This window comes from Tetranychus urticae, chromosome 2 (assembly GCF_039701765.1).
Source record: "Tetranychus urticae isolate SD_2017Ah chromosome 2, NJAU_TeUrti_SD_1.0, whole genome shotgun sequence".
Lineage (NCBI taxonomy): Eukaryota > Metazoa > Arthropoda > Arachnida > Trombidiformes > Tetranychidae > Tetranychus > Tetranychus urticae.
Window position 1 is genome coordinate 26,594,515 of NC_142959.1, and position 27,640 is coordinate 26,622,154.

At 32.6% G+C, this 27,640-nt stretch overlaps 9 protein-coding genes across 12 annotated transcripts; 5 read left to right on the forward strand and 4 right to left on the reverse strand.

Annotated features, from left to right (window-relative positions):
• Positions 1-346: 346 nt before the first annotated feature.
• On the forward strand, positions 347-4,558 carry LOC107360526 (ATP-binding cassette sub-family G member 4). Of its 3 annotated transcripts, XM_015927198.3 has the most exons (6): positions 347-666; positions 818-1,057; positions 1,167-1,292; positions 1,370-1,458; positions 1,559-3,434; positions 3,844-4,558. In XM_015927198.3, the coding sequence occupies exons 5-6, from the start codon at positions 1,606-1,608 to the stop codon at positions 4,178-4,180; spliced, it is 2,166 nt and encodes a 721-aa protein (XP_015782684.2). In that variant the 5' UTR covers positions 347-666; positions 818-1,057; positions 1,167-1,292; positions 1,370-1,458; positions 1,559-1,605; the 3' UTR covers positions 4,181-4,558. The 3 variants fall into 3 exon arrangements, with proteins under 3 accessions (XP_015782684.2, XP_089123725.1, XP_015782685.2); XM_089267599.1 differs by lacking the exons at positions 347-666; positions 818-1,057 and having other exon boundaries at positions 1,165-1,292; positions 1,531-3,434; XM_015927199.3 differs by lacking the exons at positions 347-666; positions 818-1,057; positions 1,167-1,292 and having other exon boundaries at positions 1,327-1,458.
• A 319-nt stretch (positions 4,559-4,877) lies between these two features.
• On the forward strand, positions 4,878-5,464 carry LOC149094236 (uncharacterized). The gene is made up of 3 exons (XM_089267610.1): positions 4,878-5,042; positions 5,097-5,254; positions 5,316-5,464. Exons 1-3 carry the CDS (start codon positions 4,931-4,933, stop codon positions 5,355-5,357), a joined length of 312 nt encoding a protein of 103 aa, XP_089123736.1. The 5' UTR covers positions 4,878-4,930; the 3' UTR covers positions 5,358-5,464.
• A 388-nt stretch (positions 5,465-5,852) lies between these two features.
• Positions 5,853-8,012, forward strand: LOC107360625 (uncharacterized). The gene is made up of 6 exons (XM_015927317.3): positions 5,853-6,076; positions 6,150-6,434; positions 6,655-6,755; positions 6,847-7,162; positions 7,249-7,490; positions 7,563-8,012. Exons 1-6 carry the CDS (start codon positions 5,983-5,985, stop codon positions 7,968-7,970), a joined length of 1,446 nt encoding a protein of 481 aa, XP_015782803.3. The 5' UTR covers positions 5,853-5,982; the 3' UTR covers positions 7,971-8,012.
• Positions 8,013-8,172: 160 nt separating this feature from the next.
• Tpc1 (Thiamine pyrophosphate carrier protein 1) lies at positions 8,173-10,263 on the reverse strand. The gene is made up of 2 exons (XM_015927316.3): positions 9,661-10,263; positions 8,173-9,545 (listed from the first exon to the last, which is right to left on the reverse strand). The coding sequence occupies exon 2, from the start codon at positions 9,429-9,431 to the stop codon at positions 8,481-8,483; it is 951 nt and encodes a 316-aa protein (XP_015782802.2). The 5' UTR covers positions 9,432-9,545; positions 9,661-10,263; the 3' UTR covers positions 8,173-8,480.
• A 6-nt stretch (positions 10,264-10,269) lies between these two features.
• On the forward strand, positions 10,270-11,970 carry LOC107360623 (methionine aminopeptidase 1). Its single transcript, XM_015927315.3, has 4 exons — positions 10,270-10,547; positions 10,623-10,674; positions 10,849-11,571; positions 11,646-11,970. The coding sequence occupies exons 1-4, from the start codon at positions 10,434-10,436 to the stop codon at positions 11,888-11,890; spliced, it is 1,134 nt and encodes a 377-aa protein (XP_015782801.2). The 5' UTR covers positions 10,270-10,433; the 3' UTR covers positions 11,891-11,970.
• A 204-nt stretch (positions 11,971-12,174) lies between these two features.
• Positions 12,175-13,036, reverse strand: LOC107360626 (protein max). The gene is made up of 3 exons (XM_015927318.2): positions 12,897-13,036; positions 12,648-12,755; positions 12,175-12,545 (listed from the first exon to the last, which is right to left on the reverse strand). The coding sequence occupies exons 1-3, from the start codon at positions 12,933-12,935 to the stop codon at positions 12,378-12,380; spliced, it is 315 nt and encodes a 104-aa protein (XP_015782804.1). The 5' UTR covers positions 12,936-13,036; the 3' UTR covers positions 12,175-12,377.
• Positions 13,037-13,337: 301 nt separating this feature from the next.
• LOC107360698 (uncharacterized) lies at positions 13,338-25,017 on the forward strand. 2 transcript variants are annotated; one of them, XM_015927412.3, is made up of 11 exons: positions 13,781-14,062; positions 14,460-14,698; positions 16,523-16,711; positions 16,793-17,087; positions 17,149-17,242; positions 17,320-17,467; positions 17,544-17,639; positions 19,801-20,875; positions 22,307-23,184; positions 23,245-23,393; positions 23,466-25,017. In XM_015927412.3, exons 2-11 carry the CDS (start codon positions 14,572-14,574, stop codon positions 24,918-24,920), a joined length of 4,506 nt encoding a protein of 1,501 aa, XP_015782898.2. In that variant the 5' UTR covers positions 13,781-14,062; positions 14,460-14,571; the 3' UTR covers positions 24,921-25,017. The 2 variants fall into 2 exon arrangements, with proteins under 2 accessions (XP_089123739.1, XP_015782898.2); XM_089267613.1 differs by having other exon boundaries at positions 13,338-14,698.
• On the reverse strand, positions 14,693-16,119 carry CHMP2B (Charged multivesicular body protein 2b). The gene is made up of 5 exons (XM_015927414.2): positions 15,954-16,119; positions 15,502-15,788; positions 15,319-15,421; positions 15,152-15,258; positions 14,693-15,072 (listed from the first exon to the last, which is right to left on the reverse strand). Exons 1-5 carry the CDS (start codon positions 15,982-15,984, stop codon positions 14,959-14,961), a joined length of 642 nt encoding a protein of 213 aa, XP_015782900.1. The 5' UTR covers positions 15,985-16,119; the 3' UTR covers positions 14,693-14,958.
• A 115-nt stretch (positions 25,018-25,132) lies between the features above and the next one.
• LOC107360847 (dnaJ homolog subfamily C member 2) lies at positions 25,133-27,557 on the reverse strand. Its single transcript, XM_015927573.3, has 5 exons — positions 27,042-27,557; positions 26,876-26,965; positions 26,667-26,811; positions 25,639-26,576; positions 25,133-25,559 (listed from the first exon to the last, which is right to left on the reverse strand). The coding sequence occupies exons 1-5, from the start codon at positions 27,304-27,306 to the stop codon at positions 25,225-25,227; spliced, it is 1,773 nt and encodes a 590-aa protein (XP_015783059.1). The 5' UTR covers positions 27,307-27,557; the 3' UTR covers positions 25,133-25,224.
• Between the last annotated feature and the right edge of the window lie 83 nt (positions 27,558-27,640).

Genomic DNA, 27,640 nt, shown 5'->3' on the forward strand with positions numbered 1-27,640 from the left:
TACGATTAAATGGTTATACCTTTTTTTAGGTTAATTTATGCTTCTCTAATGTGTAAAAATATGTCATTAAAAAAATGAAAAGTTATAATTCAGCTTGGTGCAACAATTGATATTAAAAACAATAATATTAAAATAAAGCTGTTTTCACCAGAAAATTTTGTTCAGTAAAAGTGAACCTAATCAGTTTGATTGAAATACGATTTTTAGATTTCAAATTTTTTATTAAACGGACAATATGTAACTGTCCAATCAAGTTGTAAGGATAAGTGTGAAAAATTAGATCCATAAAACTAAAGACAAACCCTTTTATGCTTTCAGCTTGAACTATGACTTAATGACGCCATTTTCCCTTCTTTATCGGTTAATATTATGGAGGCAACTTATAAAACCAAAATGTTTAGTTTAAGTAAAGTCCAGTTTATGATTAACTTTGTCCCTTCAACTTTGATTTATGCAAGTGAAGTTATTGTTCAACAATCATAATAATATGGTTAAATTAATGTATTCATTGATTAGCTATTTGTTTATTGGATTAACATTGGCCATTGTTTGTGTCGATGGATTGAGATTGAGACATTTTCTTAAGCTCAGAAGATTGCTATCTCTTCATCTAGCTGTAAACTCACATAAGAAGACTTTTTTGCCGTTTTCAAGTCATCATCATGGGTAAGTAGCTAATAAAAATTGTTATCGTTGGCTCTTAATTATTACATTATAAGTCTGCAAATCTTAATTAAGATTATTTTCCTCGTTCTAATTATTTTTCATTATTGATTTCATTGGTGTGCGTTTTTGTTTTACTTGACTGTTTGGTTAGATTTGATGACTGGATTAAACATTGGGATCCATCTTGGTATGAATTACCTCACCATTTCAATCCATGGGATCATCATTGAGCTGAAAATAATCAACACCTTTGATACTAACAAAGTCAATCAAGTCGAGTAAACCAATTTGACAATATTTTGTTTAATCTCCTTGTAAACTGACACATTTGGAAATGTCTACAGTAATTGTCTGTCATATTACATATTCATTACAAGCAAATTACATTCAGGTATTTTAAAATTTTAATGGCTTTACATTTTGTATTAGAAAAATCAATTAAAAATATTAATTGAACCATTAATGATATTCTTATTATTTGTATGGCAACTTAAAAAAAGGCTCATGTGGATTGAGTTGTGGGTGATGCTTATTATTAATTATTTAATGAATTAAAATAACAAAGATCAACAACAATTTCTAGTACATTTGGAGAATCATTAGAAAGATTGATTGAAACTTTACCTGTAAGTTTATATACAAACAGCTATCAATTTATTTCATGTTGATGCTCAATTTGCGTGTATAATTATCTTTCATGAAGCAACTTAAAGTGTAAATAACATAATTAACGAGACGATCTATGATGCTTAACTCAAAGCCACAAAACTAATATGTCATGGAAATATCGAGGTAATTGAAAATCAAAAGTAATAATAATTACCATTGGTAATGTCATTGAGTAAGTAATATAATAAGATTAAGCATCTCTCGCATTTTGAATTGTTGTTAGGATAACAACGGATTGTCGGGATTGTCGGTCTTTCGGATTGTTTTAAAATGGTTAAAGTGTACCTTATAAGTGGATCGACTTCTAATGATAAAGCAAATCGGAAAAGCAACAATTCAGAGAAACCCAAACCAAGCCATTTCAGTGTAACATGGACAAACCTAAACTATCATGTTGCTGCTTCTACAGTTGATGTAATTTTAGCTAAACTGGTTGGTGAAACAGTGCAAAACACTCGCTATGTTTTACAAAACTTCAATGGTTCCTTCAAATCAGGTGAAATGACTGCTTTAATGGGACCAAGTGGAGCTGGTAAATCAACATTATTAGAGTGCATTGCAACCCTTAGACATAAGAATCGAACCGGAATGATTCAGGTTAATGGAAGATCTAAAGTTTCTATTGGATTTATACCACAAAAGGATCATCTATATGAACATTTGACTGTCCGAGAAGCAATTAATTATGCCTCAAGATTACAAAATTCAAGAATACTTGGTCTAGATCAAGAAGAAGAAGAAAGGAAAAAATCAAATCCAAATGAAACTCTGAATGAACCCAAATCTCCCTCAAAAGTTGATCATAAAGCAATCACTGAGGCATTGTTAGCCGATCTTGGTCTATTTGTATGCAGTGATACACGAATTGGCTCTATCAGTGGTGGTCAATTGAAGAGAGTCTCAATTGGACAAGAACTCGTCTCTCAACCTGATATACTTATTCTTGATGAACCAACTTCTGGTTTGGATTCATCAAGTTGCCTTCAAATGGTCGACCTATTGTATACATTAACACAAAAGTCTAAACCAATCGCCATTTTAATGACCATTCACCAGCCACCAGCTCGTATATTTAACCTTTTTCACAAGGTTTACATGTTATCGATAATTGGTAAAGCAATTTACGAAGGAAGTCCCAAAGATGTGGTTTCAACTTTAGCCAAACATAATATTCAATGTTCACAATTTTATAATCCAGCCGATTTACTGATTGAGGTAGCCTCAGGTGATTATGGTTTACCAGTGATTAACAGCATGGCCTCTAGCATGAACCTATCCCACCAAGGGACACTTCCAATTCTTCCTCTTCCCTCTGCTGATACATTTCCCATGGAAAAAGCTTTGGTTAAACCAATAACACCTTTTTGGACTCACTTCTGGATTCTTTGGCAACGATTAACATTACTTGCCCTTCGCGATCCAATGATGTCTGCATTGAGACTTATCTTTGCCTTTAACGCAGCTTTATCAATATCTTTAGTTTACGCTGATTTAACCCAAGGTACGGGTTGTCCACCTAAACCACCTTCAATCAGTTCAATAATAGATGGAAATGGTTTATCGTCATTCAAGACATCTTTGGACGAATCAAAGAAGCAAACCCATGAAGTGGTCTCATCTTTTTTCTTTATACTATTATATACAACTTTTGGTGCTATTGTACCCACTGCGACTACCTATCCTCTCGAAATATTGGTATTTCAAAAGGAAAGGTACAATGGCTGGTATTCACCAATGTCTTATGCCATGGCTAAACTTTTTGTTGATGTACCATTCATTTTCATCACCAATTTGATGGTTATGAGCATATTTTTTGCTCTAACTGGTCAACCATTTGATCGATTTTGGTCAGCATTTATCGTCTTTTTTCTGTTGGGTTTAATTTCGGTTTCTCATGGTTCCCTGGTTGGCATAATATTTAGATACAATGTGGTTGCCTCTGTTTTTGCTGCACCCAACTCAGCGGTTCCACTCGCTCTATTTTCTGGTTTTTTTATAAGACTCAAAGCGATGCCTGCCTTTTTTGTCCTCGTTTGTCGTTCCTGTTACTTTTATTATGGTTTTGTTGGCTATGTTACAGCAATGTTTGGATTTGATAGGTAAATTATAAACAATTAACAGTTAATTGTTGTTTATTTCCCATAAAAATTGAAAGTACATCCTCGAGCCACAAAACACAAGTAAACTTGAAAATCTGAAAATATGATGGACTGGCTTTATGTAACGTTTGTTTCAAATAGTTTGATTGATATCAATCAAATCCTTTTTAATAGTCATAAACTGTCAAGATCAATCCTTTTAATTAATTACTTTGATTGATGTTAATATGATTTTTGTTGATCATTTCTGTCATTGAAATGATAGATATTGAGAGATCAGAGGAGGTTTTTTCTCAGCCCATTCCAGCCGTTATTTACTTTCACTTTTGACCAACCTTAAACAATCAAAATACTAATTCTAAAAACAATTAGTTGCCTTAAATTAACCATTATTTTTACCTTCAATTAGATGCAATCAAAAGGAGATGGCTAAATTATTTCGCTTACGGAGAGATCTGAGCAGTTATTTATACCAATCAATTAGAATCGCTGAAATAACAATGAAAGAAGACGAAGAGGCTTTCAACAAATCCCGTACAATGATGTTAGTTGATTCAATTGTCAATGGAACTGCTGGTGATTTAAATGAAATTGACGAGGATAACATAAAATCTGGACCAATGATTTATTACGATTTCGTTGATAGTGATTATTTTGTCGCAATTGCTGGTCTTACGATTACCTTCATTGTATTACGAGTTGGCTGTATTTTACTTCTCAATAGACTTGCAACATTCAAGAATTAACAGCAACAATAATCTTAAACATGAAAGGTTAACTTTCACTAATATGAAACAACGATTAATATGACCACTTATTAATGTGTTAAAATTTTAAAAATCAGTAATTAACAGTAATTTAGATTTGCAGCGATATAAAATGCTTGTATTGTTGTTTATATTTTTGTTGAACCAGTTTTTGTTTTTTGAAAACAATCACATTCTGGTTCACATGAAATTAGAAGGCACCGAATTAAATGTTATTATCTTTGATTAGGGTTTATACTTTTTTCTGGTTTAAGCTAGAAAATCAAAAACCTAAATCATCATTAATTGTTTTCACTTGTCAACCTTTGGTTACTGATTTTAATCTCAATTGTAATTACAATTCAAACTTCATCATAACCTCATTTTTCTCGTTCATTTACATTCCACTTTCTCTTTCAATTGTTCTTACCTTGATCAAAGTCACAATAGATATTCATAGACATTATCCGAAAGTAAACCAGTTAATCATGTTTTCATCTGTCAAACTCATGACCATTGTGGCAAAAATTAATAGTTAATCAATTAATAGTTTGGTTAATTAATCTTCGCACTTTGACGATCAATTTACAATGGATCAAATGAAAAGTCTAAACTATTTTACACAATAAAGTGATTTATTAGATTGTCATTAGTACAATATAAAGAAGCGACATTCAGAGTAGATTCATTTGCTTCACTAGATTCCTCAACAGTCAACTTGAAGTTTTAGGTTTTGCTTTTCAATCAAAAATGGCATCAATGATGAAGATGACAATTTTATTTCTGTTAATTCTTCATATTTTCATGGCTAATTGTGTTTCACTAAACACTACCTTGACTGATGAATCAACTAAATCACAGGTTAGTTATCAACTTGTTTTAACTGTTTAATATTCACGTCTTGAAAATTAAGGTATATCAACTAAAGAGCTGTCAGTCGATGCGAGTTTAACCAAACAATCGGATAAACTGGTGGAATCAAGTTCAACTGCTGAAACCAATTTAACCTCAATTGCTGCTGATTCTGAGGACAGTTCAAATGCCGATGAGCTAACTGTCAGTGAAAGAAAAAAGGTAAATCTTAACTTATCCTAAATTTAATCAAATCTAATCATTGTTAATGTTAAAATAAAAGGGTAAGAAAGGAGGCAAACGAGGAAAAGGATGCGGACGTTAATCGGATTCATTGGCTAATTTGCGATTCCCTTAATTGAGGAGATAAATCAATCAGAATTGTAATCTTATGTTTACGATGAATAAAGATGAAGTTTTCAGATATTTAAAGATTTTTGTTTTGTGTTGAAGAACCATTGAGTTTTGTTTTTCAATCAATTCTAATTGCTATTTTAATATTTGTTGATAATGACAATTTAAATATCCATTGAAAGACAGAAACTAAGGATGATAAATAAGGCTGCTATTGAATATAATGGTCAATACAATTACAACATGAAATCATTGAAAATTTTGTACAACAGTTGAGAAGTCGATTTGAAAACATTAAAATATCTGTACTTGAATTGATCATGTGTGAGCATCTTCATAATCTGTCAAAATCTTGGTTTCAGAATATGTAAATGAATGTAAAAATCGGGTCAATCAGTGAAATTAGAAAGTTTTAGCTTCAAAAGTTGCAATGCTAATGAATAAAGTGCAACAATGGTTGGTCTGTTAAGATATCTAAACAATATACAATATGTAATAGAAGCTAAGCTTTCTATCAATTGTAAGACTTTGTTGTCAACATGTTGATTTACTCAGTTGTTTATTTTAATTTAGTTTTGACTTTAACTTGTTAATTAATGGCACGTATTGATGAACTTCCCGATGATATTTTACTCAAGATATTTATAAGCTCATCTCCTCGGATGAAACATGCTGTTTCTGTATCTAATGGTAATGTTTTTTGTTATGCAAACCAATTGTGATCTTTGTTCCAATGTAATTTTTTGTCTTATTGTCTTCTCAGTTTGTCAACGTTGGAATCAATTAATGAAAGCTCGCTTTTCCCTGGTTAAATATCTTGTCTATTATTATGATGATTTGTATATGAGCAGGTTTTTCAGGATTGACGAGGAATCGGATGATGATGGTAATGAAGCCAATCATATTATCAATGATGCATTGGAAGCTGTGATTGAAAGAGTCGTTGAAAACGAACCATCTGATGAACAAGGAATGGAAGCCAATTTGGCTGAAGAAAATGTAAATCAACTGAATATTCAACATGAAAGTGAATGTGAACAATGTCAAGGTTAGTCATCAATATATCAAGTTGAACCCTGTGTTGACGTTTCTAAAGGGTGTTGCGTTTAATAAGGTGCAATTATCAGTTAGCCAAATGTAGATAAGAAGATGGACAAAGGTAAAGATCAAGACATCTTACATTGTTAATCTTTTTATCTTCATTTTGGTAACTGATAATTGCACCTTATTAAACGCAACACCCTTTATTATTTTTGCCTATTAAACAGCTGAGAGGGTTGATCCAAGTGGACGCTATTTGTGTATCGATGTTGATGAAGATGAATTGGAAATACAGCAAAAGTACATTGAATTGCTTCCTAATTTGATGGTAAGTTGAAATTATGGGAAATTTATCTTGTTTGTCATTGTCTTTTTTCACCTTCTGCCTCTCAATTTACATTATTTTTTCTCATATTTAGTTTTTAACAGTCAATGCACCCTCAAATCCTGATGATGAACAATCTTTAATCAATTTGATAAACTCCAAGTCAAATATAAAAGGAGTTGATTGGCACCCATCGGAGGAAAAGAGAGATGGACCCCCGAAAATTCCATTGAAAAACATTGAGTTGTTTTTATTTGGTAGTGAGTTAACCACATCTAATCTGCAAACAAGCTACTATTTAACAAGTTCAGTGACACAATTGTATTGTTATGATGATCAATTGTCAATCATTGAGGCTGTCACTCAATGCCCACATCTACGTAGACTTCATTGTTATCAACTAAATCAAGGTGATTATCAGTTCTCCATCATTTTCTAACTGTAATCAAATTGGAAATCTAATTTAGTCGCTATTTCCTTCATTCATTTCATACAGAAGCAAAGAAAATTTCACCATTAAGAAAGTATCGAGGACCTGTTTTAACCAACTTAGAGGTACTTGAAATCAGCTTGGGATCGAAATGGAATCCACGAGATTTAAAAAATTTCATTCAATTTACACCAAATCTCAAGAGTTTATTCATTCAGCTGGCCAGGCCTCCGATTATAACATTTACCCGCTCAAGCAAATTATTTCCTCAAGTTGAAAATCTCATTCTTGAAATGTCTGCTACAAGGGTGAGTTTACTTTAAATCAAATGGCAATCTTGAATTAATTGTTTCTTTTTGTATTTTTGATTAATTTTCTAGAAACTTTCTGGCAAAATTGAGAGATTTGAGGGTTTAATTAGCATGTTTCCAAATCTGAAAAATCTTGGATTACGGTATTTTCGCATTTACACTGAAGATCAGCTTTACCATTCATTGAGACGATTGCCTTTACTTGAGTTAGTTGATATTCGTGAATGGTCAATGTCTATTATTGATCAAATTTATGGGGTCAATGAGTTGAATATGCCTTTTGAATCAGTTCTTAATCCAAACAAAATTGAGATTTGGTATCAAAATTTATTCGATCATCCCATTCATTGTTGTATACACAATTTAACGGAAGAAGAACCAACATTGTATTATGATGGATTTGTTGATGGATTTAATTTCATGCATCACATTTTTAACAAAGATTTTCAAAAAATACCAAATTTCATGATTGAATGATCTTTTTAATCTCCATTATAAATTAAAGAGATTAGACTAACACCATGGCCTTTGTTTTTCAAGTAAAATCAAGTGAAATAATGAACACTATTCAATTTTATTGATAACTGGATGAACCTCAATTTTGTTTCATTTAGCTAGGAAAATTAAAAAGGAGTAATTCAAACAAAATTTAGGGTTAATACTGAAAAACAACAATTCATTCCAGTTAAAAGAGTAGATTTATTAAAATATATTTTCAAACTATACAGTAGCTACAGTTAAGAATAAGACTTGAATTCCTATTCTTTTCTGTGTATAAAATTGATTCATGATTCACATAATTTGAATCTTTAAAATTTTTGAGTGATTTTGCACATTTTCACAAATGTATTTGTCAGTAATCTTTGGGAAGTTACCATAATTTTACATTTTTTGCTAACTGTTATAATACAGTAACAATGATTAAAATCTTCATTGACTAGATTAAAAATTGTTTTTGAAAATTGTTATCAAGGACTATAATTCATGCTAAGATTTGACCCAAAGAATGGCTTTCAAACTTTGGTCATAAAAAAGGAAATGTGATGCTGTTGTTATGAAAGCTTTTAAAAGACTTGGAGTTAGGCCTTTGAATAGTCCAGTTGGACCTTCAGTTTTAACTATTATTAATAAACAATTGAAGAAACCTTTATAAGACATAGTAACACCAAAATTTTTCCGAATTTGACCAAACCCTTGAATTTGAAGACGTTTTTTCGCAAGGTCAAGAGGATAGACTAATGTTTTAGCACAGGTACCGGCAACACCTCCACAGAAGAAACTCTGAATGGCTGTTGGTTCAGTGACAGAAGATGATGGGAAAGCTGAGCACCAAACATGATTTGCTAATCGATTAAACGAGAACTGGAAACCCGCATGTGGTAATATCTGTATTAAAGAAGGGCTCAGTCCTCGATAAAAAGCTTTGAAACCGGCCTGTTTATAGATGTAACCAAAAGAATGGCGAAAATTGTTCAACACTTTATCTTTTCCTTGTGCAACCAAATGAGTTCTCACTACGTCAAAAGGCAAGGAGGTAAATGAAGCTACGCCACCAGCAAATGCACCACATCCAAAATTAACCAAGAATTTATCGTTCTTCAACTCGCTTCGACTTGAGTAAACTGTTTTTGTTGCTGCCTCATAACTCCAAAATTGAACTGCTCCATAAACAATCGACAAATACTGGGCAGGAACATGGCCTTTCCAGAGCGCTTTTACTCCTTCTTCTTTAACTATACATTTGACACATTGGCTTAAACTTTTATACTTCGATTGACCAGCTGACTTGGATATTGGTTCCACTTGTAATTGAAAGCGAATCTTAACAACGTCAAAGGGTTGGAATAAACCTCGAGTGATGAAACCAGACATAGCACCAGCCAGAGTGTAATCAAAACTGGTGAATTTAGGATTGCGTTTAGGATCGTAACCAACCATTTCAAATTTTTACAATCAGCTCAACTTTTCAATGCGCCATTAAGCGTCAATTCTTCGTAGTCAAATTCAAAAAATAGATAAAATCATCTAAACGAAATTTGAAATGGGCGCAATCTAAAATACAAAATACAAAATAGTTTGAATGGACAATTAATAATAGATTTAAAATTTATCAGCAGTAGTTAATTTTGACAGCGGCCTAGGTAAAGACAAAAAAAGATAAACTTACCGAGAATAAACTTGTATTACGTTTAGTCGTTACACATAAGCAGATGAAGTATGCAAAATTAAATTTAATCCAAAATTAATAGATGAAAATGTTGAAAATTACTGAAAATTATGTCCTCCATTTGGGCCAATCTGACAAAAATCATCTCTCCATCCAATAAAATTGCTTTGAGTTACGTCTAGCAACATAAAACCCACGAAAATCAAAAAGTACAAGTCATAGTTTTCAATCTGTAACTAAAAATACAGAAATAGTCGTGATTTCGACGGTGAAATTATCAAAAAATTATTGGCATTTTTCTTTGATCATATCAACAATAATAATTTCAAATTTTAACGATTTCCAAGCAATCTCAAACCAATTGGAAAATAGAGCTGAAAATCTAGAAGACAAGGGGATCAAGTGGCATATAATAATATTAAACGAGAAAACAATTAGAGATCGATAATTTAGCGTCTCTGGTAGGTTAGTCTAGTTTGGATACAGGGAATTTTTAAATACACATTGGTGGTTAATTCATTGAATTGAAGCTGTTGAATTGAATATTAAAATAACTTAATAAATTACTATCAACAACGATGCACACGAAAACAGCTGTTAAGTCTTTTTCATTAAAGCATGGGAAAGGCATCTTTTTAAACTCATCTAAATCTTGATCTAAATTTTCTACCACTGTTTGTCATTTTCATAGTTCATTTGATTTTAGTTAATTGATCTCGTTGTTTAATTATTATAATTCAGCCCAATAAGGTGTGATTACTTTACTCTTTGCAATGAACCAAGTTACACCATCAGCTATTTGTTCTTCCCTTGGATGTAATAATAGTGCAACCCTTCATTGTCCACATTGTCTCAAGCTAGATATTAAATCATTATTCTGCTCTCAGGTAACAAAATTAATCATTTATTCTAAATTTGTTTTTATTTGTGTGTAATTAAGCTCATCTTCTTATCAAATATAGGATTGTTTTAAAAGCAATTGGAACCAACACAAAACTGTTCATTCAGAGAAAAGTAAGAATAGGAGATTTAGTTAGATTTTTAACGCTGTTTGGCTGTTATTTGTTCAATTTCCATTCATTTATGGAATCAAAATTGAGCACTAGACTTATTTTTGGTCAAACCAAGAATTATTCAATTCTCTGTTGATTTCAATCAATTCTAACCCATTCATTTTATTATTATTAGAGGCTAATAGTGATGTATTTGAACCATGGCCAGGATACACCTTCACTGGACCTCTTCGACCTTATCGCCAGACACCAAAACGTGAAGTTCCTGATCATATCATGAGACCTGATTATGCTGATCACCCAGCTGGCCATTCGGAGTGTGAAGAAGCATTAGAAGGATCTTCAACCATTAAGATATTGGATGATGAAGAAAAAGAAGGAGTCACTTTAGCTAGTAAATTGGCTCGGGAAGTCCTAGATGAAGCTGCCAAAGCTGTAGCAGTTGGAGTGACCACTGAGGAAATTGATAGAATTGTCCATGAAGCTTGTATTGATCGTGAATGTTATCCATCCCCTCTGAACTATTACAAGTTTCCTAAATCATGTTGTACATCGGTTAATGAAGTTATCTGTCATGGTATACCAGATCTAAGACCCTTAAAAGATGGCGATATTTGTAACATTGATATTACTGTTTACCATCGTGGCTTTCATGGTGACCTTAATGAAACCTTATTTGTTGGCAATGTCGATGATAAAGCTAAAAAATTAGTCAAAGTAACTTACGAATGTTTGATGAAAGGGATCGAGATCGTTAAACCTGGAGAAAAATATCGTGAAATCGGTAATGTAATTCAGAAACATGCACAAGCTAATGGATTCTCGGTAGTTAGAAGATATTGTGGCCACGGAATTCATCGGCTTTTCCATACAGCTCCTAATGTACCTCACTATGCTAGTAAGTTATCTTTTATTTATTACTATTCGAATCGATTTCTTTCCATCATTCTATCGATATTTTTTAAACTTTAGAAAATAAGGCTGTCGGTATAATGAAACCTGGACATTGTTTCACCATTGAACCTATGATTTCTGAAGGTTCTTGGAGAGACATTTTGTGGCCTGATGAATGGACCGCAGTAACCCAAGATGGTAAAAGGTCAGCCCAATTTGAACAGACTCTTTTAGTCACAGAAACTGGTTGTCAAATACTAACTGCTCGTCGCGAAAATGGAGGTAAACCTTATTTCATGGACAATTGGACACCGGATTGTTGATATGAATAATCGGATAATGAACTCTTAGTGATTGTAAAAATCGGCCTTCATTGTCTTGTGATAAATTGTTTTTTACTCAACTTTTGGATGGTCTGATTTTTTTATTATGAAATCAAACCAAAAAATATAACCATTGTTTGAGTTTTGAACATAGATTGAAACATCGTACCTGGTGTTTATAAAAAGAGTAGTGGCGATAAACAATATCTAATGATGAGATAATTTTGAAAAGTAGTATAAATTGTACTACCTAACTCTCAAAAAGCAAAATTTAGTGAAAATACTTAAACCGTCAAATCGTTTATAATCGTGGTACATGTAATTAAAATAGTAAATATTCATAGAATCGTCCATTGTTATGGGAAGAAATAATGACATTTTATTTTTTCCAGCTAAGTTAAGTTGACCAGTTCTGACCAAAGCGACGTCTAATTTCAAATGTTTTTAAGAACTGACGAAATTGAATGGCATTTGAAATCAACTTGAATTATCTCAACGAATCCTCTTGATAATTTGCCAGGATCTGGGCAATTTGCTCCTCCAAAACTTTATTTTGCCTCTTCAATTCATCAATGTCCTGTTGATGGATAGAATTCTTTTTCCTCATGAGCTGAATGTACTCGGCTGCTTTTTTCAAAATTTGCGCGCGAGAAGCCTGAAGAAGATGCACAAAGACAAAAGAAAGTACAACAATAAAAACTAAATGAATAATTGTATCTTAAGAGAGATAAAAATGACCAAATATTTATCAACAAACCTTTTCACCACGAAGAGATGGAACAGAGTCTCTCAAACTGGAGAAACTATCTTTAATATGGTCTCTCCTTTTCCTTTCTAATGCATTGTGATGAGCTCTCTTGTCAGCCTAGTGACAGTTGCAAAAATTCAACAGAAACATGAGGATACCAAAGTAGAAAATGAGTAAATATTGGATTAAAACAAGAAACATGAAAACTAAGATTAGTCACAGTTTTAAATTCACAAAAGAAAACAAAGTTATACTTACGTCTGACTCGATCTCAATGTCCATATCTTCATCACTCATTATTTAAATAGACACAATATAAACTGGCCTAAATCTAAATGATAGAGATTTTTAAATAGTTTTCTTTCCAAATGAGAAAATTCTACTTATCAGAAGCGCAGGTAAAACATAAAGCAGTACGATCAGTACTTGGTTAGTCAGTCCTTAGTCAGCTTGCGCAGTACATAAAGCAGTTTATCAATTAAAGCGCCCAGTTTGAAAATGATTAACATATCAATTCAACTTCAACTTTTACTGAAAAATCAATCAACGAAATAATCAATTTATAAATCTCAATAAAGATATAAATGAAACTTTGCACCATCTAATATGAAATTACTCTAAATAATTCAACCTTTAATATTTTCAATGTCAACTCTAATTGTAACATTTGCTTTCTATAAATAAAAATAAATCTTTAATCAAAAACGTATTTATTTCCGATAAAAAACTCGATCAAGTCAAAATGAAAATTCATTATTACATTCAAATATTTTTAACGATTGAAATGCAGATAAATGTTTGGACTACAAATTGTCGGATTGGTAAAATAATCTAATTGTTTTTATATTTTTCAATCAGTGGCACACCTAAAATCGCCTATTTATGGTCATTCCTATTAAACCTTCATTGACAGGTCAATTGTTCTTTGTTGTTGAGGATCATTTAGGAATTGTTTTGTTTCGTTGTTCAGTTATATCTTGATTAACCGGATACTTATTTACAGACCTTTAATAACTAGATAGTTAAAATAATAATTATACAAATTGTGGGAGTTAACTTGTAACAATTTCCGTTGAGGGTTCAGTCTTTTGGAACAACAATTTATTTGTCAGAGTAACCACGTTTTAAATCATGTTGGTTTAGTTTGTTAAATGTTATTCATTCTTATTATTGTTCTTACACTGACAATTCAGTTCATTTCAAATGAAAGTAAAATAATGTAAATTGATCAACAGTGTTGCTCAAAAGTTTCAGTGTTCAATTTTTGAAACCAACTGATCCTAATTTTGTATTACATAGTGATTTAGTAAAGTGAATCTTTTAATTTGGTGAATCTTCAATGATTGATGGACAATTCAACTAAATGTTTTTGCCATAAAATAGATTGTATAAAGTGCTAATTCAACTATTAATTTCATCTAAAGGTAAATTCTGACCAACTTATACTAAATACTATGTTGTACCAAGTTGTTAGTACATTTAGACAGTTGCGAATAAACTTTTTGCTGAAAATTCATAAAGTATCTGGAATATTTTGAGTTAGATTTCAATATTGAACCGTATTTTCGTTTCACTTTGAAAGTCTTTGATTTTATTCCAGTGTTTTAAGAAAAAATTGTTTCATTGCTTTGATTTAGAGAGTAGAGGTGAGGTGAGGTTTCTTTGTAATTAGATTGTAGTCCTTGATTAGTCTAACCTCGTGCAATTGAAAGCGGAAATTATTAAACCTTGGTCACTAAGAGTAAACAAGGTTCAGTTGAAGAACGTTGATAAACTGGTGAACAAACACTTCGATTGAACAGTTTTTTCTCCTTCTTACAGCTCACTAAATTGGTGGGTTTACTTTTTTTCGTAGTGCATATCACGATGAATTGCAATGTCAACGTAAACTGTGTTAACCAACGGATATTTTAAAAAACAAAGTTGCTTGTCAATGTCAAATAATTTGGGAGCCAAAATCGTCCGAGCGGACCCAATTATATTTCTCGTTACTTTAATCATACTTGCGGAACAAGCCAATTCAACGAATTACTATGATTTTCTTGAAAATCCTATTCAAGGTAAGAAAATATCTTTTTATTTTCACTTAAAACTGGAAGATACACCATTGTGATCTTGATCTTGCTTCATCGACAATGGCAATTTGATTAACTCTTGAACAAATCCAAATAGCAGAAGCCAACTATACCTTAATGTATTGTTTTAATCAAAATAAATTTGTTGTTCAATGAACAAAAATTTCTCTTCAGCGTTGAACAATATAACGTTCAATTTATAAACATAAATCTGCAAGATTATGAGATTTTGATGAATGGATAGTTTATGTTTTGAGGCGCGCTAACTGAGCTTCAAGCTCCTCATCTGTCATCTGTGATCCTTTAGCTTTGGATGAACTTGCGCCAACAGCTCCTCTTGCAACTGGTACTTCAGAAAGCTGTGCAGATTTAAATGAGTTAATACAGGCAAATCAATTGAAAATTGAAATATTCTATGAGTAAAAAATAAACAATTACCTTTCCAGTAATTTCGATTCCAATTTCATCAAGAACTTGGTTGATAACTGCGTCTTCTTCAGCTTCATCACCAGAATTATCGAGGATTGCACTCAAGCTGTCATCGACTAAAAAAGGAATTTGTAATTAAAAAAGAATCCAAAATAATCATAAATTCAGCAACTTACTCAATTCTTCCTTCATTTCCATTTTTGTATTTTCCCTTTCAAAGTCTCGCATGGTCTTGATGATTTCTCCAGTGTTGACTTGTTGATTTACAGTTTTTAAAGTCTAGTTTGAAAATATGATAGGGTTATTTTTCTGATTTAACGTTAATGTAATGATGTAAAATAGTTTCAAATATGATGTACCTTAGCCGATGTTGCCATTGCTCCGGCAAGCTTTGTATTGGCTTGCATGACTTTACTTTGGTTACTGATGGCACCAATCTGTGAATTAGCTACTAAACAGCGTCCTTTTTGTTTCCTCAATTGTACCAGTTGTTTGGCGTATATATTACATACTTGCTTATTACCTTCTTTAGCTGCTTTTTTAATCTCCATTTCTAACTGTTTCTCTTGTCTTTCCATTTCTCTTTGGGTTCTTTCAACATCTCTTGAGGCTCGCCGTAAATCTCTTTGTTGAGCTTTCATTTGCTCTGTAATAAAGATAGAAAATTGTTTAGTAAAAGATCAAATATAATTAAGGAAATTCAGTAAAGGATGAATTTAAAAATGAGATATGACTAATGTGATAAATAAATGATGATGAATAAGCGATGACGAAAAGTATAATGCTCAATGAAAAAGGAAAATGAGCTCACCTTGTGGGTCCGGTTTCCTGAAGAAATTCATTTTGATTGATGAAAAAACGAATTTTCAAAGCTATGGAATTTCGACTTTTAAAGGCACGAAGACTCAGATAATTAAAATAATAAATTTATTAAAAAAATAAATCACAATCCCTACCTATCCTTTCAACTCTAACAAGCAACATAACATAAGGCTTATCAGCTGGTTATTTGCTGTTTATATACAGTTTTGTCATGACAACAAAACCAGTAAATTATGAGCATTTCATTTTTAAATGTAACGCAACAATTGATGATAAACTTCAAGATAATTTATTTTCATCAATAATGAGATTTATATGAAAGCGATTAACTCCGTTCGCTGTTCTTAGTAAACTCTTTAGACTCCAATAGAAACATTTTCATATGTAATCAATATGCCAAATCTGTCAATTCAATATTTCATCGATAATGTAAAAATCTAGCAATTAGAGTACAATCCTAAATTTATGTCAGGGATAGTTCAAAGTATCCAATGGGAACAAAAATTTTAATTTAACTAAATTTAACTTGACTGCACTTTTTCATAATTTGCTCATTAGGATGTGCTATGCTTGGATATCCAAAGTCCACTTTAAATGAATGTGGCTACTGTGTCGGCAATGATACTGGACTTGATGAGGATTATGGTAAAGATTGTTTAGGTGTTTGCCATGGTTCGGCAATATTTGACTGTAAAAATGTTTGCAATGGTACTGCTTACAGAGATAAATGCACAAACCAATGTTTAGGTAACTAATTGTTGACTTATTGTTAACTTTCGGATAACCTTTCTTGTTATTGATTTTCCGTTTTTTTTAATATTTTTAAAGATGAAGCTTCTGAGTTACCAGAATCAACCAGAGACTGCAGAGGTGAATGTATCCAACCCAATTTACCTCTAGAGCAATTACCGTATCGTTTAGATGAATGTGGCTATTGTCGTCTTCAATCAAGTGAACTTTCTCCTTACATCGATTGTTCGAAACAATGTCATCCTCCTGGTTTGTCGACATCTCGATCAGTTTGTGGTTTTTGCATTAATCCTTCTTCCAATATAACCGAAGAAGATGTTAAAGATGAATGTGGCAACTGTCTTCAGGACGGAGCCTATTGCTCTTGCAGCAGGTAAGTTTGTTTAAAATTAGCTTTTGATTGTTACATGACCATTAAATTTTTCAACCTGTAGAGACCCAAAACTATGTGGCTGCGATAATGCTGATCATTGCTACAAGATCCGATCTGTTGAGCCCAAGATGATTGAAAAAGGCACAGAGAGTCAGGTAAGTCCAAACTTTGAATAATTCTGATCAATCAACATTTTAAAAACAAAAATTTTCGTTTTTCTTTGGCTTTTAAGATTTTACTTATTGGTTATTTTCATCCAATGTCTGAAGATCTCGACTGTGTTTATCGCCACGAAGCTAACGATGAGGAAGCTTATGCACCGATATTTTTCATTCCAAAGAACAGAACTGCTGTTTATTGTTCAATCTATCCAGTAATTGGTAAAAAAGTTTATTACTTTTAATATTCAATATCATTTGAGTCTAATCATTTTGTGTATGACTTTTTTATTTTCAGAGGGAAGCTATTCAATAGGTTTAAGATCAAGGAGTAAGAATCATAATTTGCCAGAAACAAGTTCGATTAAAATATTTGCATTCGATCTACTCAAAGGTGAGTTTAATCCAAAATAATTAACAGAACTAGTCTCGTAAGTCTCTTATGATTACTTGAGTAATGCACGAGTAACATAAGCTTGAGTTTTTACTCAAAAGAGACAACACAATAGTAAATTGATGCACAAATTGAAACAAAAACAAAATGGAAATTGAAACAAATGGGTAGTGTAAATCAATTTCTTTCAAATTTAGACTCTAATAGGTTGTAAAGCTATGAAAACTGAGTCCATTAGTGTGGCTGAAAGATTTCCCTGATGCACAGTTTTCGAGAAAATCGAAGTCGAAGTTGAAATTTCGATCGCCTTTTGTGCAATTATGGAAGAAGATATTTACATGAAACTCATTTTCCCAATGTAACTTTTAATGAGCAACAAGCAAATTAACTTATTTTGCGAAGAAAAAATTTCTGTTCAAAATTAAACAGATCAGTTCGATTTTTAGTTAAACTGACCTCATTCTATGACCGTAAGAATAAGAGATCTGTAACTCATTATTTGCTCATATAAATTGTTGGTACAACCCATGGAGTGAATAAATTTTTCCCTTTATCAAGAGTTCTCAAGATTTTGGCCATTGGCCCAAAAACTTTGAGCCTCGATATTTCGAGTATGGTAGCATTTACAATCATCTTTCTTTCACCATTTTAATTCTATACTAATCAATTATCGAATGCAATTTAATAACTTTCCATAACCGCATTTAAATTATAATATTTGGGTTGTAAACGTACGAGCAACATCTTAATTAACAAACAAAACTCATCTCAACCCATTTCTTGGTAAATAAACCAATTTTCTGGTTAAACCAGCAAATTAAATGCAAAAAGTTACTCTAAAAGCTTCGATTTTTTGAGTTAAGAGTTTAGACTGAGCGAGTTTGTAGGGACATAAATTCTGAGTCCATTGGTACAGTTAAATAATTCATCCAATGACCAGTTTTCTAGAAAATTGAGGTCAAAGTTGAAACTTCGATCGTCTTTTGCTCAGTTATGGAAGCAGTTTTTCCCATAAAACTCATTTAACTGGTGTAACTTTTGATGAACAACCTTATAACATTCTTATTTTGAGAAATAACATTTTCTGTTTCCGTAAAACAGATCAACTCCGATTTTCAATTTAACCGACCGCGTTCTATAACCGCAAGAATCAGAGAGCTTAAACTTATTATGCGTCCATAAAAATTGTTGATACACATCAATAACTCAACATTTTTCTCAGTTTATCAAGAGTTCTCTTGATTTTGGCCATTGGTCCAAAAACTTTTAACCTCAATATTTCGAGAATGGTAGCATTTACAATAATCATTATTTGAATAAATATTATATTTTATTATAAGCTATAATATATTGGAATATTATATTGTTCAAGATCCTACAAAAAGAGTTATATTATTCCAATACTTAGGTTGTGAGATTTGTGCTTGATTCATAAAGTCAGATGTTTACTCAAACACAAATCTCGTTTATTAAAAGGGTTTTCATTATCAAATGTATTAATTCATATCATATCATAGCCCTTAATAAAATCTATTGCTTGGTGAAAAAAAGATGATTGTAAATGCTACCATACTCGAAATATCGAGGGTCAAAGTTTTTCGGACAATGGCCAAAATCTTGAGAACTCTTGATAAAAGGAAAAAAGTATTCGATCCATTGGTTGTATCAACAATTTTTATCTACAAATAATGAGTTACAGATCTCTTATTCTTACGGTCATAGAATGAGGTCGGTTTAACTAAAAATCGAACTAATCTGTTTAATTTTGAACAGAAAGTTTTTCTTCGCAAAATAAGTTAATTTTCTTGTTGCTCACTAAAAGTAACATTGGGAAAATGAGTTTCATGTAAATATCTTCGTCAATGATTGTTCAAATAGCGATCGAAGTTTCAACTTCGACTTCGATTTCCTCGAGTACTGTGGATGAGAGAAATCTTTCAACCACACTAATGGACTTAGTTTTCATAGCTTTACAACCTAACAGAGTCCTAATTTGAAAGAAACTATTTTTCACTCGTTTTTGACCCATTTGTTTCAATTTGTGCATAGATTTTACAATTGTGTTGTCTCTTTTAGTTAACAAACCCAAGTTTAATGTTTTTAAAGCTAAAAGATTTCGCTTTGAATCAAATAGTAAAAAACATCTTCTTAATGTTTGTAGCTCGAATAACTGGAATGCAACCAGCGGAGATGACCACAACTGAGTTCACCGAAGATCTAGAGTTGACATTTGTTGGACCCAGTTTATCCGCTATACCCGATTTGAGATTAATTTGTCTTGTTAGTAAATCGGAAGGAGAGGCTGAAGAAGAGGATTCATCTGAATTATATGAACCAACTTCAATCTTAACCATCACTGGAAATAAGCCATACACTTGCATTTTACCCAAGAGTCAATCAGCCTCCTCTACGTCCTTATTAATTACACCGACGATTGACGGAGTCAACCCATTATCTTCCCCGTTTACATTCACTTTGATATCACCAGCACCGACCATTTCGCATGCCAATTGCTTCATATCATCTGATGGTCTTGCAATGGTCGTTATGTTTACTCGTCCAGTTGATGTTTATTCATCTTTGGAGATGTTATCCGTTGGATCAAATTTATGTGACCATATCTTGACCGATGAAAGTTTAGATAAACTATCCAAGTATAAACGATTGAACTGTGTTTGGTCTAGCAAAGTACAACTAGTGATTTACCTACAAAAACCAATGGAAGAAAATATATTTGAATTGTCGTTAAGAAAAGGAATCTTTAAGGAAGATTCATCGAACATTGCATTAGTTAATGATGAACCGATTAAAATTGTGATGCGTAAATTGACAACCGAATGGTGGGTTTATACACCTAGATTAGTAATCACTGGACCATCAGAGGTCCCTCGGTGTGGACTCTTCTCTCTATCTGGACATTATTCTTCCCCGAAAGGAACAACTGGAGTTGCATTTAAATGGACAGTTACTCGGGACAATCTTCCTTCGACTTCAACTGAAGAGCCGATCAATGAAGAGTTGACTCATATAGTGAGCTCAACAACATCACAGAATCTTATTCTAGACGCAATTTTATTCCAACCAGGAGTTAGTTATCAATTTACTCTCACTACCGAGTCTGATTTAGGTTCATTAATAGCGACACACCGTTTGATCAGATTCAACTACGATGCACCAATAGTCAGCATTTATTCAAACATTATGTTACCAGCACAGCCTTATACAATTGATACAACGTAAGTTTTAATTTTCTGCTAATTTTAGGTTTGTTACTAAAAAGACAACACAGTTGTCAATTCATGCACAAAGTGATACAGATGGGTCAAAAACGATGAAGATTGATTTCTTGCAAATTTAAACTTTGTTAGTATGTGCAGACATAAAAACTACGCCCGTTTTTGCGATTTAAAAGTTTCTCTGATCAATGGTTTTCGATAAAATCGAAGTCAAAGTTGAAACTTCGATCGCTTTTTTTACGGTAATGGCCGAAGATATTTTCACGAAACTTATTTTCCTAGTGTAACATTCAATGAACAACCAGAAAATGCACTTATTTTACGAAATAAAAGTTTATGTTCAAAATAAAATAGATTAGTGCGATTTTTAGTTAAACTGACCTCATTCTATAACCATAAAAGTTAGAGAGCTCAAAAGTTTCATTGGTCTATGAAAATCGTCGGTGAACATCTGCGGTTGAACACTTTTTTCAATTAATGAATAGTTCTCTTTATTTTGACCATTTACACGAAAATTTCGAACCTCAATATTTCGAGAATGGCATTACTTACAATCACCATTCCTTCATCAATCATTAGATTTTATTATTGGCTGTAACACAATATGGCCCAAAGTTTGAGAAAATATGAGCTCATGCATTTAATAGGGGATTGCCTTCTAAAATATCATAAGATTTGCTTTTTGAGGATAACTCACCTTCTTATTAATAAAATGAGAATCAAATCTTACAACATAAGTAACGCAGTGCTATAGCTTTTAGTGTAGAATCTCGAATCAGCTAATATTCCGTTGTATTATAATCTATGAAAAAATCTAATGATTGATGAAGGAATGGTGATTGTAAGTAATGCCATTCTCGAAATATTGAGGTTCGAAATTTTCGTGTAAATGGTCAAAATAAAGAGAACTATTCATTAATTGAAAAAAGTGTTCAACCGCAGATGTTCACCGACGATTTTCATAGACCAATGAAACTTTTGAGCTCTCTAACTTTTATGGTTATAGAATGAGGTCAGTTTAACTAAAAATCGCACTAATCTATTTTATTTTGAACATAAACTTTTATTTCGTAAAATAAGTGCATTTTCTGGTTGTTCATTGAATGTTACACTAGGAAAATAAGTTTCGTGAAAATATCTTCTTCCATAAGTGTACAAAAAGCGATCGAAGTTTCAACTTTGACTTCGATTTCTTCTAAAACTATCGATCAAAGAAACTTTTTAACAGCACATAAAGACTCAGTTTTTATTCCTCTACAAACCAACAGAGTCTTAAACCGACAGAAATTAATTATGCCCGTTTTTGCTCATTTGTTCAATTTGTGCGTAATTGTGTTGATTGTGTCTTTTCAGTAGCAAACCTAATTTTATGCTCTTACATTACCTTTTACCTTTTACTAATTACTTTCTCGTATTTATCTTTTGTTCCAGTGCTGTGTTTTGGGCAGAAACGTATATTCCTACTTGTATTCATCCATTCCAAAGAGTGGGAATATTTTGGAAGGTTGCAGATCCTCATGTTAAGTTTAACTTTACTTTAGCTTATCTATCAGTTTATATACTCAGTCCATTTTCACTTCCACCCGATCGACCAGTAACATTTTATCTAAATGCCTTTCTTGGTCATCGTATAAACGAAACGAGTGGAGCTGCATTTTCTTTAATCGGTTTACAGCCGCCACTTCAAGCTTTGATTGCAAATGGATCACCAATGATTGCTCTAGGTCATGAATCAGGTCCAATAATGATTTCTGGTTCAGCCTCAGGCGATGGGACGAAGAAGCCTCTTTCATTCCATTGGAATTGTTTAGATAGCGATACACATGAACCATGTTTCTTTAATTTTGCTTCATTAGATGATTCAGATCTAGAGATTGCATCCAACCGAAACTATGTGTTGATCGACTCAACTATGCAAAGACAACCCGAGCTTTTACTTGACTCATCTAATTTCATGCCAAACAGAGAGCTCATCTTAAGCCTTCAGGTTCACGACAGAAACGACACAAATCGAGTCTCTAATCCTGAATTAACATTGTTAAAGATTACTTCAGGCGATGCTCCTCAAGTTTTCATGGGTTCAATTTACATTAGTCGCAAGTACAGAGCTAATATCCGTAGTCCACACAATTTAGCAATCATGGTTCCAGCTCATACACCATTATTAATCAAGGGAACCGTTAAGTCATCAGTACCACTGAGCTATTTGGCCTGGGAAGCAAATAATTTTATTCATCCTTTGAATTGGAATACAAAAAGAGGTTCTTGGAGAAATGGGGAAACCCACACTGAATTGCATATTCATTCAGGTAATTTATTGATTATCTAAATGTGTTTCCATTTCTTTACAATTTTTCTTAACGTTTTAGATCACATTTATCCATATGGATTGCATGTTTTTAAGCTAAAAGCCTGTAACACAAATGACCAATGTTCTGAGGCTACAACACAATTCACAGCTTCTCAGGGAGTAACTCAATGCTCCATATCGATTCCTGCTTATCATGAATACGAATTGGTAAGTATTGATACAAAATGAATACTTTTCTTGCTGATCTGATTATTTCTTCTTTTCCCTGAATCTTTTTAGGTCAATGTTTCAGTCGAGAAATGTAACATTCCTCCAGGCTATGGACCATTAGTTTATCAACTATATGCAATTAACGAGAAAACTGAGGAAATTTTTCCAATCACAGTTCCACAGTTTTCAAATGTTTTCCTGTTCCCCGGTTTACCGGCTATTGATCAAGAAAAGGCAGAGAACACATTTGCCCTTAAATTTTGTGATACTTTTAATTACTGTGAAATGGTTTACGCTTCACCAACCACAGTCTATCCGAATGAAAATAAAACCTCATTAATCGATGATTTGTTGAAACTTGCACGAAAATACAACATTGGAGGGGATCCTTTCCATGCCATGCAATCATTAGGAATAATTTTGAAGGAAGCTTCCTTGGATAAACCATTACAATACAAAACAATGTCTGAAACGATTGATTATAATCTAGAGGTTCTCCAACGACCATCGCAATTACTAAACCGAGGCCAATTGGCTTTATCACTCGGTCTTTTGTCAGAAATTGTTCGTAAATCGGATAATAATAGGCTTCGAGAAAAGGCAATGGACGCAATCCGTAAATTAGCGGAAAAGGGCTATTCACTTGAAATGATTCCGGACTTGATGACAATTAGATCGACAATGTTTAACTTGATGTTTCCTTACAGTCGAGGAGCTGGACTAATTGCTAAAGCTGATGATTTACCAAAAACATTGAAATCGAGTCGAAAAGTATTCAATGTACTTCTGCAAATGGCTGCTGCTCAGCTTTCGCTTGGGAAAAGAGTTGAATTTGGTAGTTATAGTGAAGATTTATTTGAAGATGAAAAACAAGAGAAAATATTCAAAACAATTATGATTCATGATAAAACAATTGAAGGAACTCATTTGAAGATTGGTGACACTGAAGTGACTATTAAAATTGGTAAATCAGTTAAAAAAAGGTTTGCAGGATCATGGAAGTGTACACCTGATAGCCTTTGCAATTCTGTTGTTTATTCTTATACAGTTTTCCCCACTTCTGGGCCTTTCCCTGAAGTCTCTGATGGCTACAGAATTACTCCGATTTTAATGTTTAATATATTCACTCCGGGAACGGGAAAATTGCAAACAATTAAGACTGGTTTGAATGCAGTTGAGGTGACATTTACTTATACAGGCAATCGATCGTATGGACTTGATTATTCGACCAAATGTAAATCTTGGTCTGATACAAAAGATTCATGGAAACCTGACGGAGTTCATTTATTACGGGCATCTCATGAAAGAATCTCATGTTGGTCTGGTTTCATCGCCCCATTCACTGTCTACAGAATTCCTCAAAGATGGAATGTCGGAGCTGTTGCTTCAATGGTGTTTGGTGGTTTGCTTTTTTTCATCTTGGTTGGTTTCACTATTATCATTTGTTCATCTAAAAGTCCAACAGCACAACGGCTTAGCCAACCTCCCTTTGATCGCAGAATGCTTAGACCAATGACGGAATAATTAAATAATTGTAAATTAACAATTCTCTGCCTTGCCAAATTCATTCAATGAAACTTATTGATTTTCATTAAATAAAATTGTTCATTAAGTTGTATAATTCGTTTGCCCAAATTATTTTCATAAAATTTATTCAATCCCAGAACAAATTGCAATATTAATCGGAAATAATTTTTAGTGTTGATATTAAAATAAAATAGAGATAAGCCCATGAGTTTGGTCAAACTGAAAAATTTATTTTGGCAATAGATCATGATTGAATTGACCATAGATTTTTCAAAGCAGGGGAAAATATATCAAGAACAAATTATTTTTTAACACTTGTGTGAACTGCTTCTTTAGCTGCTTTTTTAGCTTTGACAAGTTCAACTAGTTCTTTATAGCGTTTTATACATTCTTTTTTGCTTCTTCCTGGAATGCATTCGGCTATCTTTTCCCAGCGTTCCGTTGTTGAAGCTGGATAGGACTTTAATGCCTGTTCTAACAATTGTTGTTCTACATTAGTCCAGGGCTCTGGATTCGTAGGCTCTTCAGGAGGCGTCTCATAGCGTTGTGATGTCTCTTCTACTTTGGCTGTGGGTTTATTATTCTCCAACAATTTGGTTACAGATATCCTATTTAACTCTTGTTTGTGATTAGTATCTAAAAAAACAAAATAAATCGAAATTAAATAATGAATAAACGAAAACAGAACTATTTAGCTTAAGAGAGTAAAACTTACCTATTTTACCAATATCTTTAGCTTGTGTGAGTACTTCACGAGCTTTGCGATTCTTGTTGTGAATTGAATGTTGATTAACAAAGGCAGCAACAACTTCCCATCTATTCAAAGTACCAGCAGGGAATAAATTGACTGCTTTAACTAAAAGTTGTACATCCTCAGCAGACCAAACTTTAGTCGATGTGGTTTCTTTACTATCACTAGTTTCACTAGATTTTTGTCCAACAAATAAAGACCCTTTTTCCGTCTCCTTAATCTTGTTGATTTTTGATAAAAAAACGGTCTTCTTATCTTCTTGAGATGACCCTTTTAACAAATTTTCTTTGAATTCACTCAATTCAATGTTGCTAAATGTAAAACAAATTTTGTTTAGTTCTTGTATGTAGTTAATTTTTTGATTGTCATTTGAAGCAAAATAATTATATTCCTCGAAAATTGATTCAATTTGTTTAACATCTTTTTTTCTCCTTTTCTTGGCTGCTTCTTTTTCTTTCTTTTCCTGGTCTCTCTTTGCTTTGAGAGCTTCTTCTTCTTCCTGCTTCTTTTTCAATATAGCTTCTTCTTGTTCTTTTTTACGTCTTTCTTCTTCTTCTTGCTTTAGTTTTCGAGCCTCTTCTTTAGCCTTTTTCTCCATTAATTTTTTGTTCTTCGCTTCTTCCTTAAATCTAATAATTCTTGGATCACAGGCATAAGCGTTATCAACAAGTTTCCTAATTCGAGCTAATTCTTCTTTCTTCTTTTTTTGACGTTCTAATTTGTTTTGACGTTCGATCCATTTTCTTTCACTTCGATCTTGTCCCCGCTCTTTATCTTCTTCATCCAAGTACGAATATTCACGCCAAGACTCGAAATTATACCAAAAGTGGTAAAAATTTTCAACGTATTCCTTAGTACAAAAGTCACTACCTAATTGAGGTACATATTTTGAATCAGACCATCTAAAATACGACAAGAAAATACAAGTAAATTAATAATCAAAACTCAATGTTATACGTTTAAACTCCGGACAGGTGAATAATCTACAATACCTGGAATTTCGAGCAAAAACTGGACCAAAGACCGCATAGAAATTCTCTTTTGAATTTGAGTTGACTGGAGGAACAGAATCGTCGAAACTGTCATCTACACTGTCATAAGATCTTCTCTTGATTGGATCACCAAGAATTTGAAATGCTATTGGAGATGAAACAATGATTATTTGGTTGAACTATTGCAAGGTTAATAGGTTTAAGTTTACCTTTAGTAATACACGAAAAATAGTCAGTTTCATCATCTTTGTTTTGGACACCTCTCTTATCGGGATGATGAGTCAATATTAACTTTTTATCTATTAAACAAAGAGAGAATAAAAATTAGACTTGATCAAAGAGTTACTCTTTAGACTCGATTAAAGGATTACTTACATGCTTGTTTAATTTCCTCGTCAGATGCTGCGTATCTCCTCTTTCCGAGACCAAGTACTCTATAGTGATCTTGCTCTTTCCATCTTCTAGGATCTAAGCTTTTTAAATATTCTTCGTCCGTTTCAAAATAAATCTCTTCAGGTTGCGGTTCGTCTTCTTCTACCGGCACATCAGGAATTAGCTTCAATTGAATTAAGTACCTTTTCCACCATATATGATAGGGTGTTATATGGACCAAAGCTTTATTAAGAGGACCGTAGCTCATTTTAACTAAATCAAAATTAAATATTGATGACCAAAACGAAAGATAAGATGGATGTGGTGTGAAAGTAGCACTTTTGCGTTGCCTTCAGAACGTATTAAATAACAATTGACTTAAAGAGATGGCAATAGAAATCAAATAAAAGATTCACTCAATTTATTGTTAAATTGATAGAACACCAAAAAAACAGAATTTGATCAATTTTAACTATCAACTTCTTAAAATGAAATAATTATACATGTCAACAAATGTTTACTAGAAACAAAAACACGAGACAAGAAAACACATGTGACATGTCACGCTTTAGGGGCTGTATAATAATTTAAACTAAAAATTT

Coding starts and splice junctions, on each gene's coding strand:
- LOC107360623 (XM_015927315.3), top strand. CDS start 10,434: ATGAACCAAGTTACACCATCAGCTATTTGTTCTTCCCTTGGATGTAAT. Junction 10,548..10,622: donor AATCATTATTCTGCTCTCAG/GTAACAAAATTA, acceptor TATCAAATATAG/GATTGTTTTAAAAGCAATTG. Junction 10,675..10,848: donor AACTGTTCATTCAGAGAAAA/GTAAGAATAGGA, acceptor TATTATTATTAG/AGGCTAATAGTGATGTATTT.
- LOC107360526 (XM_015927198.3), top strand. CDS start 1,606: ATGGTTAAAGTGTACCTTATAAGTGGATCGACTTCTAATGATAAAGCA. Junction 3,435..3,843: donor GCAATGTTTGGATTTGATAG/GTAAATTATAAA, acceptor ACCTTCAATTAG/ATGCAATCAAAAGGAGATGG.
- Tpc1 (XM_015927316.3), bottom strand. CDS start 9,431: ATGGTTGGTTACGATCCTAAACGCAATCCTAAATTCACCAGTTTTGAT.
- LOC107360847 (XM_015927573.3), bottom strand. CDS start 27,306: ATGAGCTACGGTCCTCTTAATAAAGCTTTGGTCCATATAACACCCTAT. Junction 26,966..27,041: donor CGAGGAAATTAAACAAGCAT/GTAAGTAATCCT, acceptor TTTGTTTAATAG/ATAAAAAGTTAATATTGACT. Junction 26,812..26,875: donor TTTTTCGTGTATTACTAAAG/GTAAACTTAAAC, acceptor CATCTCCAATAG/CATTTCAAATTCTTGGTGAT.
- LOC107360626 (XM_015927318.2), bottom strand. CDS start 12,935: ATGAGTGATGAAGATATGGACATTGAGATCGAGTCAGAC. Junction 12,756..12,896: donor ACATTGAGATCGAGTCAGAC/GTAAGTATAACT, acceptor AACTGTCACTAG/GCTGACAAGAGAGCTCATCA. Junction 12,546..12,647: donor CATCTCTTCGTGGTGAAAAG/GTTTGTTGATAA, acceptor CATCTTCTTCAG/GCTTCTCGCGCGCAAATTTT.
- LOC149094236 (XM_089267610.1), top strand. CDS start 4,931: ATGGCATCAATGATGAAGATGACAATTTTATTTCTGTTAATTCTTCAT. Junction 5,043..5,096: donor TGAATCAACTAAATCACAGG/TTAGTTATCAAC, acceptor AAAATTAAGGTA/TATCAACTAAAGAGCTGTCA. Junction 5,255..5,315: donor CTGTCAGTGAAAGAAAAAAG/GTAAATCTTAAC, acceptor TTAAAATAAAAG/GGTAAGAAAGGAGGCAAACG.
- CHMP2B (XM_015927414.2), bottom strand. CDS start 15,984: ATGAATTTCTTCAGGAAACCGGACCCACAAG. Junction 15,422..15,501: donor CAATGGCAACATCGGCTAAG/GTACATCATATT, acceptor TTTTCAAACTAG/ACTTTAAAAACTGTAAATCA. Junction 15,073..15,151: donor GAATCGAAATTACTGGAAAG/GTAATTGTTTAT, acceptor AAATCTGCACAG/CTTTCTGAAGTACCAGTTGC.
- LOC107360625 (XM_015927317.3), top strand. CDS start 5,983: ATGGCACGTATTGATGAACTTCCCGATGATATTTTACTCAAGATATTT. Junction 6,077..6,149: donor TGCTGTTTCTGTATCTAATG/GTAATGTTTTTT, acceptor TTGTCTTCTCAG/TTTGTCAACGTTGGAATCAA. Junction 7,491..7,562: donor TTGAAATGTCTGCTACAAGG/GTGAGTTTACTT, acceptor TTAATTTTCTAG/AAACTTTCTGGCAAAATTGA.
- LOC107360698 (XM_089267613.1), top strand. CDS start 14,572: ATGTCAAATAATTTGGGAGCCAAAATCGTCCGAGCGGACCCAATTATA. Junction 17,468..17,543: donor TTCAATCTATCCAGTAATTG/GTAAAAAAGTTT, acceptor TTTTATTTTCAG/AGGGAAGCTATTCAATAGGT. Junction 23,394..23,465: donor CTTATCATGAATACGAATTG/GTAAGTATTGAT, acceptor GAATCTTTTTAG/GTCAATGTTTCAGTCGAGAA.